Source organism: Oncorhynchus mykiss, chromosome 4, assembly GCF_013265735.2.
Source record: "Oncorhynchus mykiss isolate Arlee chromosome 4, USDA_OmykA_1.1, whole genome shotgun sequence".
NCBI lineage: Eukaryota > Metazoa > Chordata > Actinopteri > Salmoniformes > Salmonidae > Oncorhynchus > Oncorhynchus mykiss.
The window spans coordinates 38,987,501-39,000,818 of record NC_048568.1 but is presented as its reverse complement, the minus strand read 5'-3'; the positions used below and the strand labels follow the sequence as shown (position 1 = coordinate 39,000,818).

The window sequence follows — 13,318 nt, the reverse complement described above, 5'->3', positions numbered from 1 at the left end:
GAGTCATACCCTAGTCACAATCCATCTCTCACCTTCTCCTGAGTCATACCCTAGTCACAATCCACCTCTCACCTTCTACTGAGTCATACCCACAATCCACCTCTCACCTTCTACAGAGTCATACCCACAATCCACTTCTCCCCTTCTACAGAGTCATACCCTAGTCCCAATCCACCTCTTACCTTCTAATTCTCTTCGATTATAATCACAGCCATACACATTCCCCCCCCAAGCAGACACATCGATGGCCCTGAACGAACTTTATTTGACTCTTTGAAAACTGGAAACCACATATCCTGAGGCTGCATTCATTGTAGCTGGGCTAATCTGAAAACAAGACTCCCTAAATTCTATCAGCATATCGATTGCGCAACCAGGGCTGGTAAAACCCTGGATCATTGCTATTCTAACTTCCACGACGCATATAAGGCCCTCCCCCGCCCTCCTTTCAGAAAAGCTGACCACGACTCCTTTTTGTTGCTTCCAGCCTACAGACAGAAACTAAAACAAGAAGCTCCCGCGCTCAGGTCTGTTCAACGTTGGTCTGACCAATCTGATTCCACGCTTCAAGATTGCTTCGATCAAGTGGATTGGGATATGTTCCGCATTGCGTCCAACAACAACATTGATGAATACGCTGATTTGGTGAGCTAATTCATTAGCAAGTGCATCGGCGATGTCGTACCCACAGTGTTTATTAAAACATTCCCAAACCAGAAACCGTGGATTGATGGAAGCATTCACTCGAAACTGAAAGAGCGAACCACTGCTTTTAACCAGGGCAAGGTGACCGGAACCATGACCAAATACAAACAGTGTAGCTATTACCTCCGCAAGGCAATCAAACAAGCTAAGCGTCAGTATAGAGACAAAGTAGAGTTGCAATTCAACGGCTCAGACACAAGAGGTATGTAGCAGCGTTTACAGTCAATCACGGATTACAAAAAGAAAACCAACCCCGTCGAGGACCAGGATGTCTTGCTCCCAGACAGACTAAATAACTTCTTTGCTCGCTTTGAGACCAATACAGTGCCACTGACACGGCCCACTACCAAAACCTGCGGACTATCCTTCACTGCAGCCGACATGAGTAAAACATTTAAACGTGTTAACCCTCGCAAGGCTGCAGGCCCAGACGGCATCCCCAGCCGCGTCCTCACAGCATGCGCAGACCAGCTGGCTGGTGTGTTTACGGACATATTCAATCAATCCTTATCCCAGTCTGCTGTTCCACATTCTTCAAGAGGGCCACCATTGTTCCTGTTCCCAAGAAAGCTAAGGTAACTGAGCTAGTCAAGGACCATATCACCTCCACCCTACCTGACACCCTAAACCCACTCCAATTTGCTTACCGCCCCAATAGGTCCACAGACGACGCAATCATAACCACACTGCACACTGCCCTAACCCATCTGGACAAGAGGAATACCTATGTGAGAATGCTGTTCATCGACTACAGCTCAGCATTTAACACCATAGTACCCTCAAACTCGTCATCAAGCTCGAGACCCTCGGTCTCGACCCCACCCTGTGCTACTGGGTACTGGACTTCCTGACGGGCCGCCCCCAGGTGATGAGGGTAGGTAACAACATCTCCACCCCGCTGATCCTCAACACTGGGGCCCCACAAGGGTGCGTTCTGAGCCCTCTCCTGTACTCCCTGTTCACCCACGACTGTGTGGCTATGCACGCCTCTAACTCAATCATCAAGTTTGCGAACAATACTACAGTGTTAGGCTTGATTACCAACAACGACGAGACGGCCTACAGGGAGAAGGTGAAGGACTTCTGTGTGTGGTGTCAGGAAAGTAACCTCACACTCATCATCAACAAAACAAAGGAGATGATTGTGGACTTCAGGAAACAGCAGAGGGAGCACCCCCCTATCCACACCGACGGGACAGTAGTGGAGAGGGTAGTAAGTTTTAAGTTCCTCGGCGTGCACATCACAGACAAACTGAAATGGTCCACCCACACAGACAGCATGGTGAAGAAGGCGCAGCAGCGCCTCTTCAACCTCAGGAGGCTAAAGAAATTCGGCTTGTCACCAAAAGCACTCACAAACTTCTACAGATGCACAATCGAGAGCATCCTGTCGGGCTGTATCACCGCCTGGTACGGCAACTGCTCCGCCCACAACCGTAAGGCTCTCCAGTGGGTAGTGAGGTCTGCACAACGCATCACCGGGGGCAAACTACCTGCCCTCCAGGACACCTACACCACCCGATGTCACAGGAAGGCCAAAAAGATCATCAAGGACAACAACCACCCGAGCCACTGCCTGTTCACCCTGCTATCATCCAGAAGGCGAGGTCAGTACAGGTGCATCAAAGCAGGGGCCGAGTGACTGAAAAACAGCTTCTATCTCAAGGCCATCAGGCTGTTAAACAGCCACCACTAACATTGAGTGGCTGTTGCCAACACACTGACTCAACTCCAGCTCACTTTAATAATGGAAATTGATGTAAAAATATATATCACTAGTCACTTTAAACAATGCCACTTAATATAATGTTTACATACCCTACATTACTCATCTCATATGTGTATACTGTACTCTATATCATCTACTGCATCTTGCCATCTTTATGTAATACATGTATCACTAGCCACTTTAAACTTTTCCACTTTGTTTACATACCCTACATTACTCATCTCATATGTATATACTGTACTCGATACCACCTACTGCATCTTGCCTATGCCGTTCTGTACCATCACTCATTCACATATCTTTATGTACACATTCTTTATCCCTTTACACTTGTGTGTATAAGGTTGTAGAATTGTTAGCTAGATTACTCGTTGGTTATTACTGCATTGTCGGAACTAGAAGCACAAGCATTTCGCTACACTCGCATTAACATCTGCTAACCATGTGTATGTGACAAATAAAATTTGATTTGATTTCAAGTCCGGGCTCTGGCTGGGCCACTCAAGGACATTCAGAGACTTGTCTCGAAGCCACTCCTGCGTTGTCTTGGCTGTGTGCTCAGCGTCGTTATCCTGTTGGAAGGTGAACCATCTCCCCAGTCTGAGGACCTGAGCGCTCTGGAGCAGGTCAAGGATCATCAAGGATCTCTCTGTACTTTGTTCCGTTCATCTTTGCCTCGATCCTGACTAGTCTCCCAGTCCCTGCCTCTAAAAAAACATCTCTACAGCATGATGCTGTCACTGCCTGGTTTCCTCCAGACATGATGCTTGTTATTCAGGCCAAAGATTTTAATCTTGGTTTTATCAAACCAGAAAATCTTGTTTCTCATGGTCTGAGAGTCTTTATGTGGCTTTTGGCAAACTCCAAGTGGGCTGTCATATGCCTTTTAATGAGTGGCTTCTGCCTGGCCACTCTACCATAAAGGCCTGATTGGTGGAGTGCTACAGAGATGGTTGTCATTCTGGAAGGTTCTCCCATCTCCACAGAGGAACTCTAGAGCTCAGTCAGAGTGACCATCGGGCTGTTGGTCACCTCCCTGACCAAGGCCTTTCTCCCCCGATTGCTCAGTTGGGCCGGGCGGCCAGCTCTAGGAAGAGTCTTGGTGGTTCCAAATTGCTCTACGGACAATTCCTTCGACCTCATGGCTTGGTTTTGGCTCTGACATGCACTGTCAACTGTGGGACCTTATATAGACAGGTTTGTGTGCTTCCCATGACTGTGTTTTTGTATTTTAATGTGTGTATATAATATATATATATATATATACATACATACATACATAAATGTGGAAAATAGAAAATGTGAAAAATAGTAAAAATAAAGAAAAACCCTTTAATATATACAGTACCAGTCAAAAGTTTAGACACACCTACTCATTCAAGGGTTTTTCTTAATTTTTTTCTGCGTTGTAGAATAATAGTAATAATAGACATCAAAACTATTAAACAACACATATTGAAACATGTAGTAACCCCAAAAAATGTTTTAAAAAATCTAAATGTATGTTATATTTCAGATTCGTCAAAGTCAAACCCTTTGCCTTGATGACAGCTTTGTACACTCTCGGCATTCTCTCAACCAGCTCCATGAGGAATGCTTTTCCAACCGTCTTGAAGGAGTTCACACATATGCTGGACACTCTCGGCATCATCCAGGTGGGCTCATCCATCTGTGGAGAAACTGATTGGCGCAAAACTGTGCGAGGGAGATGGTGACCAGTTGTAAAGCAACCAGACTTTAGTGGCTTAGTTATTTACTCAACTCCTCTTTAAATTTGACCAAGACACAGCAGTTGTTGATCAAGCTAAATCATACAGTAAAACAGGTTGCTAGCAAGTTAGCAGAAACAAACTGTTGCCTCTCACCATAGCCAACTATCTAAGATGGAAATGATTGCATCCCAATACTAGGCAGCCATTGCGAGTGTAGCCATGAGTCTACTAGTCAAATTGTTATGGTTAGAGGTTCCACGTCCGTTCTGTTCGCTCCAGTTCTATGTCCAGAGCTGCCGTTTCAGTAAACCACATGCCACATGTCACAACACATCCACATAATCATAATCTGCATAATGTTCAACATTATGCAGATTCATCCTCACTGTCACCTCGGGTTGAGCAATGATAGATCGCTTGTATCATCACGATCAGCAGATGTGTCATGATAAAAGACAACAGTTTAAAACGTTTTTTTTTTTTTTTTCGGAAAAGTCCTCATAGAACTACGTGTACTTGTGACACAAACAGTCAACAGTCATACAGTTATTTTGACTTTCAGATTATTTCAGGTATTTGACAGTGACACGGATGTAAAGAGACCATGTGCTGTGAAACACGAGTGATCCAACTCTACAACCTAGTGGTAGAAATCAATACTACAACTGTGACGCACATTCTATTCCTGACTCCTCTCCAACACAACGGGGGGGCCGCAGTCCTGCTAGCTTTTCATTTTCACCCAGGTTTAAATTAGTCCCTGAACCCGGGACAGATATAAAAACATCCTTAATGAAAAGCAGCAGGCGTGGATTTCTGTGGCCTGGAATTCAATTCATTTCAAACTTTATTGTTCCGTCTTGCGTCGTTACAATTGAACCCTTTCTATTTCATAAAGTTACCGCAGCACGTTGAGTCATTCATCTTCAAGCATTTATTCAATAAACACGTGAAATAAGTACAATGTTGCACGTTATATATATCCACCAAATGCAATTCAAAACGTACTCCCCGCCCCCCCCCCCATCACCAAACAAAACAGACATACATTTCATCTGTATCTAGAAATCATAGTCCAGCATTTCATTCAATACTACATACCATATTATCACTTGCACACATAAACATGAGTTTTGGTTGATGGTAGCACTATTAACATTGTGTCAGTCGTAGAGAGAATAGGCCAGGTTAAGAATAATAACGTCAGACCACTCTGGTCAAATGCTAAATTAAGTGTTTAATAAATGACCAGTTGAATAATTAACTTCATTGAAGTTGCAAGAAAATAAAAATATGAGGCTCGAAGTGTGGACGCACGCAGATCTCTCGCTGGTCCGTTGCTAGTCTGGATAACATGACAGAAGAAAACAAAAAAACGTCATCGTAGATAGAATCATAGAGGGGATATTTTAAGACCATCAAAAAATGTCAACACTTTATACAGGCCTGTAATGGTAATACGTTAAATTAAACTAGGAGCATTATGTACATTGTCATTGAAAGTTGCCTCGAGAAACAAAATGACGAGGCTGAAACTAAATGGAACATTGTCTGTACCACAAACAGTGTATTCCCTATGGTGCAGTAGGTCTGAGTTTAGCCGAGCAGTGTACTATAAAGGGAACAGTGTAAATGGGTCGTGCCCACTTTATCAACAGCCCTGCGGTGTACTCTAAATACTGAAAGCTTTGTATATAATGCAGCATGTATCAGCAGCACCCTCTTGTGGCAAAACCTAACAACTACAATGAAAAATACAATTTTAAAAAACCTATCAAATGCCAGTACACCACCTATGATGGTAGAAAGGCAATCGGCTACGTTAATCAGGTTCTAACATGAAGAAGAGAAGTGTCACCCTCCACCTTATTCCCTACAAAGTGCACTACTTTAAACCAGATCTCGCATAGGGAATAGGGTGTGTTTTGAGACACATCCAGACCCAGTCTTTACATAAGAAGTGACACCCTATTCCCTACATTGGGCATTACTTTTCTCACCCTATTCCCTACATAGGGCACTACTTTTTCTCACCCTATTCCCTACATAGGGCACTACTTTTTTCACCCTATTCCCTACATAGGGCACTACATTTTCTCACCCTATTCCCTACATAGGGCACTACTTTTTTCACCCTATTCCCTACATAGGGCACTACTTTTTTCACCCTATTCCCTACATAGGGCACTACTTTTTTCACCCTATTCCCTACATAGTGCACTACTTTTGACCAGGCCCAGCCCTTAACACCAGCAGCCCTTCTGTGAGGCGGCGGCCCCGTCTGTGATGCCCTCCTCCTCCTCCAGGGCGGCGAGGTTGAGCTCGTCTGTGACCGACGCCCTTAGGAGGTCCAGGTCCTTCTTATTGGCTGCCAGGACCTGCTCAGCCAATCGTGTGAAGGACTGGGGTGGAGGGGTGGCAACATGGCACAAGGAAAACAGAGAAGTGAAATGTTTCGTTTTTGCAATGCTGAAGACTAATTTAACTGTTAGTGCAAATCTGTTTTATGTATATATATCACTGTATACATATTTTAAATGTAACCTTTATTTAACTAGGCAAGTCAGTTAAGAACAAATTATTATTTACAATGATGGCCGACACCGGCCAAACCCGGACTCGCTGGGCCAATTGTGCGCGCCCTCTGGGACTCCCGATCACGGCCGGATGTGATACAGCCTGGATATATAGCTGTATACAGTGCCTTCAGAAAGTATTCAGACCCCTTGACTATTCTAAAATGTATTAAATCGTTTCCACCCCCCCCCTCATCAATCTACACACAATACCCCATAATGACGAAGCAAAAACGGGTTTTTAGAAATGTTTGCAAAATTTATAAAAAAAATGAAAAACTTATATTACATTTACATAAGTATTCAGCCCCTTTACTCAGTACTTTGTTGAAGCACCTTTGGCAACGATTACAGCCTTGAGTTTCATTGGGTACGAAGCTTCAAGCTTGGCGCACCTGTATTTGGGGAGTTTCTCCCATTCTTCTCTGCAGATCCTCTCAAGCTCTGTCAGGTTGGATGGGGAGTGTCACTGCACAGTTATTTTCAGGTGTCTTCAGAGATGCTAGATCGGGTTCAAGTCCGAGCTCTGGCTGGGCCACTCAAGGACATTCACAGACTTGTCTCGAAGCCACTCCTGTGTTGTCTTGTCTGTGTGCTTAGGGTCATTGTCCTGTTGGAAGGTGAACCTTTGCCCCAGTCTGAGGTCCTGAGCGCTCTGGAGCAGGTTTTCATCAAGGATCTCTCTGTACTTTGCTCCGTTCACCTTTGCCTCGATCCTGACTAGTCTCCCAGTCCCTGCCGCTGAAAAACATCCCCACAGCATGATGCTGCTACCACCATGGGGATGGTCCCAGGTTTCCTCCAGACGTGACGCTTGGCATTCAGGCCAAGTCTGAATCAGACCAGAGAATCTGGTTTCTCATGGTCTGAGAGTCTTTAGGTGCCTTTTGGCAAACTCCAAGTGGGCTTTCGTTCATTTTACTGAGGAGTGGCCACTCAAATCAAATCAAATTGTATTGGTCACACGCACGTGTTAGCAGATGTCATTGCAGTGTAGCAAAATACTTGTGATTCTAGCTCCAACAGTAATATCTAACAAGTAATATCTAACAATTTCACAACAATACACACAAATCTAAAGTAAAAGAATGGAATTAAGAATATAGAAATATTTGGACGAGCAATGTCAGAGTGGCATAGACTAAAATACAGTAGAATAGAATACAGTATAAACATATGAGATGAGTAATGTCAGAGTGGTATACACTAAGATACAGTAGAATAGAATACAGTATAAACATATGAGATGAGTAATGTCAGAGTGGTATACACTAAGATACAGTAGAATAGAATACAGTATAAACATATGAGATGAGTAATCCAAAATATGTAAACATTATTATAGTGACTACTGTTCCGTTATTAAAGCCATCTACAAGTCCATGCTAGGTAAAGCTCCGCCTTATCTCAGTTCACTGGTCACGATGGCAACACCCATCCGTAGCACGCGCTCCAGCAGGTGTATCTCACTGATCATCCCTAAAGCCAACACCTCATTTGGCCGCCTTTCCTTCCAGTTCTCTGCTGCCTGTGACTGGAACGAATCGCAAAAATCTCTGAAGTTGGAGACTTTTATCTCCCTCACCAACTTTAAACATCAGCTATCTGAGCAGCTAACCGATCGCTGCAGCTGTACATAGTCTATCGGTAAATAGCCCACCCATTTTACCTACCTCATCCCCATATTGTTTATATTTATTTACTTTTCTGCTCTTTTGCACACCAGTATCTCTACCTGTACATGACCATCTGATCATTTATCACTCCAGTGTTAAATTGCAAAATTGTAATTATTCGGCCTACCTCCTCATGCCTTTTGCACACAATGTATATAGACTCTCTTTGTTTTCTACTGTGTTATTGACTTGTTAATTGTTTACTCCATGTGTAACTCTGTGTTATCTGTTCACACTGCTATGCTTTATCTTGGCCAGGTCGCAGTTGTAAATGAGAACTTGTTCTCAACTAGTCTACCTGGTTAAATAAAGGTGTTCTCAACTAGTCTACCTGGTTAAATAAAGGTGTTCTCAACTAGTCTACCTGGTTAAATAAAGGTGTTCTCAACTAGTCTACCTGGTTAAATAAAGGTGTTCTCAACTAGTCTACCTGGTTAAATAAAGGTGTTCTCAACTAGTCTACCTGGTTAAATAAAGGTGTTCTCAACTAGCCTACCTGGTTAAATAAAGGTGTTCTCAACTAGTCTACCTGGTGAAATAAAGGTGTTCTCAACTAGTCTACCTGGTGAAATAAAGGTGTTCTCAACTAGTCTACCTGGTTAAATAAAGGTGTTCTCAACTAGTCTACCTGGTTAAATAAAGGTGTTCTCAACTAGTCTACCTGGTTAAATAAAGGTGTTCTCAACTAGTCTACCTGGTGAAATAAAGGTGTTCTCAACTAGTCTACCTGGTTAAATAAAGGTGTTCTCAACTAGCCTACCTGGTTAAATAAAGGTGTTCTCAACTGGCCTACCTGGTTAAATAAAGGTGTTCTCAACTGGCCTACCTGGTTAAATAAAGGTGTTCTCAACTGGCCTACCTGGTTAAATAAAGGTGTTCTCAACTAGTCTACCTGGTTAAATAAAGGTGTTCTCAACTAGCCTACCTGGTTAAATAAAGGTGTTCTCAACTAGTCTACCTGGTTAAATAAAGGTGTTCTCAACTAGTCTACCTGGTTAAATAAAGGTGTTCTCAACTAGCCTACCTGGTTAAATAAAGGTGTTCTCAACTAGTCTACCTGGTTAAATAAAGGTGTTCTCAACTAGTCTACCTGGTTAAATAAAGGTGTTCTCAACTAGCCTACCTGGTTAAATAAAGGTGTTCTCAACTAGTCTACCTGGTTAAATAAAGGTGTTCTCAACTAGTCTACCTGGTTAAATAAAGGTGTTCTCAACTAGTCTACCTGGTTAAATAAAGGTGTTCTCAACTAGTCTACCTGGTTAAATAAAGGTGTTCTCAACTGGCCTACCTGGTTAAATAAAGGTGTTCTCAACTAGTCTACCTGGTTAAATAAAGGTGTTCTCAACTAGTCTACCTGGTTAAATAAAGGTGTTCTCAACTAGCCTACCTGGTTAAATAAAGGTGTTCTCAACTAGTCTACCTGGTTAAATAAAGGTGTTCTCAACTAGTCTACCTGGTTAAATAAAGGTGTTCTCAACTAGTCTACCTGGTTAAATAAAGGTGTTCTCAACTAGTCTACCTGGTTAAATAAAGGTGTTCTCAACTGGCCTACCTGGTTAAATAAAGGTGTTCTCAACTGGCCTACCCGGTTAAATAAAGGTGTTCTCAACTAGCCTACCTGGTTAAATAAAGGTGTTCTCAACTAGTCTACCTGGTTAAATAAAGGTGTTCTCAACTAGCCTACCTGGTTAAATAAAGGTGTTCTCAACTAGCCTACCTGGTTAAATAAAGGTGTTCTCAACTAGCCTACCTGGTTAAATAAAGGTGTTCTCAACTAGCCTACCTGGTTAAATAAAGGTGTTCTCAACTGGCCTACCTGGTTAAATAAAGGTGTTCTCTACTAGTCTACCTGGTTAAATAAAGGTGTTCTCTACTAGTCTACCTGGTTAAATAAAGGTGTTCTAAACTAGCCTACCTGGTTAAATAAAGGTGTTCTCAACTAGCCTACCTGGTTAAATAAAGGTGTTCTCAACTAGCCTACCTGGTTAAATAAAGGTGTTCTCAACTGGCCTACCTGGTTAAATAAAGGTGTTCTCTACTAGTCTACCTGGTTAAATAAAGGTGTTCTCAACTAGTCTACCTGGTTAAATAAAGGTGTTCTCAACTAGCCTACCTGGTTAAATAAAGGTGTTCTCAACTAGTCTACCTGGTTAAATAAAGGTGTTCTCAACTAGTCTACCTGGTTAAATAAAGGTGTTCTCAACTAGTGTACCTGGTTAAATAAAGGTGTTCTCAACTAGTCTACCTGGTGAAATAAAGGTGTTCTCAACTAGTCTACCTGGTTAAATAAAGGTGTTCTCAACTAGTCTACCTGGTTAAATAAAGGTGTTCTCAACTGGCCTACCTGGTTAAATAAAGGTGTTCTCAACTAGCCTACCTGGTTAAATAAAGGTGTTCTCAACTAGTCTACCTGGTTAAATAAAGGTGTTCTCAACTAGCCTACCTGGTTAAATAAAGGTGTTCTCAACTAGTCTACCTGGTTAAATAAAGGTGTTCTCAACTAGTCTACCTGGTTAAATAAAGGTGTTCTCAACTAGTCTACCTGGTTAAATAAAGGTGTTCTCAACTAGTCTACCTGGTTAAATAAAGGTGTTCTAAACTAGCCTACCTGGTAAATAAAGGTGTTCTCTACTAGTCTACCTGGTTAAATAAAGGTGTTCTCTACTAGTCTACCTGGTTAAATAAAGGTGTTCTAAACTAGCCTACCTGGTTAAATAAAGGTGTTCTCAACTAGCCTACCTGGTTAAATAAAGGTGTTCTCAACTAGCCTACCTGGTTAAATAAAGGTGTTCTCAACTGGCCTACCTGGTTAAATAAAGGTGTTCTCTACTAGTCTACCTGGTTAAATAAAGGTGTTCTCTACTAGTCTACCTGGTTAAATAAAGGTGTTCTCAACTAGTCTACCTGGTTAAATAAAGGTGTTCTCAACTAGTCTACCTGGTTAAATAAAGGTGTTCTAAACTAGTCTACCTGGTTAAATAAAGGTGTTCTCTACTAGTCTACCTGGTTAAATAAAGGTGTTCTCTACTAGTCTACCTGGTTAAATAAAGGTGTTCTCTACTAGTCTACCTGGTTAAATAAAGGTGTTCTCAACTAGTCTACCTGGTTAAATAAAGGTGTTCTCAACTGGCCTACCTGGTTAAATAAAGGTGTTCTCTACTAGTCTACCTGGTTAAATAAAGGTGTTCTCAACTAGCCTACCTGGTTAAATAAAGGTGTTCTCAACTAGTCTACCTGGTTAAATAAAGGTGTTCTCTACTAGTCTACCTGGTTAAATAAAGGTGTTCTCAACTAGTCTACCTGGTTAAATAAAGGTGTTCTCAACTAGTCTACCTGGTTAAATAAAGGTGTTCTCAACTAGCCTACCTGGTTAAATAAAGGTGTTCTCAACTAGTCTACCTGGTTAAATAAAGGTGTTCTCAACTAGTCTACCTGGTTAAATAAAGGTGTTCTCAACTAGCCTACCTGGTTAAATAAAGGTGTTCTCAACTAGTCTACCTGGTTAAATAAAGGTGTTCTCAACTAGCCTACCTGGTTAAATAAAGGTGTTCTCAACTAGTCTACCTGGTTAAATAAAGGTGTTCTCAACTAGCCTACCTGGTTAAATAAAGGTGTTCTCAACTAGTCTACCTGGTTAAATAAAGGTGTTCTCAACTAGCCTACCTGGTTAAATAAAGGTGTTCTCAACTAGTCTACCTGGTTAAATAAAGGTGTTCTCAACTAGTCTACCTGGTTAAATAAAGGTGTTCTCAACTAGTGTACCTGGTTAAATAAAGGTGTTCTCAACTAGTCTACCTGGTGAAATAAAGGTGTTCTCAACTAGTCTACCTGGTTAAATAAAGGTGTTCTCAACTAGTCTACCTGGTTAAATAAAGGTGTTCTCAACTGGCCTACCTGGTTAAATAAAGGTGTTCTCAACTAGCTTACCTGGTTAAATAAAGGTGTTCTCAACTAGTCTACCTGGTTAAATAAAGGTGTTCTCAACTAGCCTACCTGGTTAAATAAAGGTGTTCTCAACTAGTCTACCTGGTTAAATAAAGGTGTTCTCAACTAGTCTACCTGGTTAAATAAAGGTGTTCTCAACTAGTCTACCTGGTTAAATAAAGGTGTTCTCAACTAGTCTACCTGGTTAAATAAAGGTGTTCTAAACTAGCCTACCTGGTTAAATAAAGGTGTTCTCTACTAGTCTACCTGGTTAAATAAAGGTGTTCTCTACTAGTCTACCTGGTTAAATAAAGGTGTTCTCTACTAGCCTACCTGGTTAAATAAAGGTGTTCTAAACTAGTCTACCTGGTTAAATAAAGGTGTTCTCTACTAGTCTACCTGGTTAAATAAAGGTGTTCTCTACTAGTCTACCTGGTTAAATAAAGGTGTTCTCTACTAGTCTACCTGGTTAAATAAAGGTGTTCTCAACTAGTCTACCTGGTTAAATAAAGGTGTTCTCAACTGGCCTACCTGGTTAAATAAAGGTGTTCTCTACTAGTCTACCTGGTTAAATAAAGGTGTTCTCAACTAGCCTACCTGGTTAAATAAAGGTGTTCTCAACTAGTCTACCTGGTTAAATAAAGGTGTTCTCTACTAGTCTACCTGGTTAAATAAAGGTGTTCTCAACTAGTCTACCTGGTTAAATAAAGGTGTTCTCAACTAGTCTACCTGGTTAAATAAAGGTGTTCTCAACTAGCCTACCTGGTTAAATAAAGGTGTTCTCAACTAGTCTACCTGGTTAAATAAAGGTGTTCTCAACTAGTCTACCTGGTTAAATAAAGGTGTTCTCAACTAGCCTACCTGGTTAAATAAAGGTGTTCTCAACTAGTCTACCTGGTTAAATAAAGGTGTTCTCAACTAGCCTACCTGGTTAAATAAAGGTGTTCTCAACTAGTCTACCTGGTTAAATAAAGGTGTTCTCAACTAGCCTACCTG

At 41.7% G+C, this 13,318-nt stretch overlaps 1 protein-coding gene and 1 long non-coding RNA gene across 2 annotated transcripts in view; both read right to left on the bottom strand.

The window, feature by feature from the left end:
- Nucleotides 1–5,065: 5,065 nt before the first annotated feature.
- Nucleotides 5,066–6,134, bottom strand: LOC118964477. Its single transcript, XR_005051534.1, has 2 exons — nt 5,704–6,134; nt 5,066–5,491 (listed from the first exon to the last, which is right to left on the bottom strand). It is a non-coding gene; the product is annotated as an uncharacterized LOC118964477 (long non-coding RNA).
- A 126-nt stretch (nt 6,135–6,260) lies between these two features.
- LOC110521104 (ras-related protein Rab-15) overlaps nt 6,261–13,318 on the bottom strand; it is a 34,024-nt gene continuing 26,966 nt past the window's right edge. Inside the window, exon 6 of the mRNA XM_036976243.1 lies at nt 6,261–6,548. Within this exon, the coding sequence (XP_036832138.1) occupies nt 6,390–6,548 (159 nt within the window). The 3' untranslated portion in view covers nt 6,261–6,389. The remainder of the gene's footprint in view (nt 6,549–13,318) is intronic.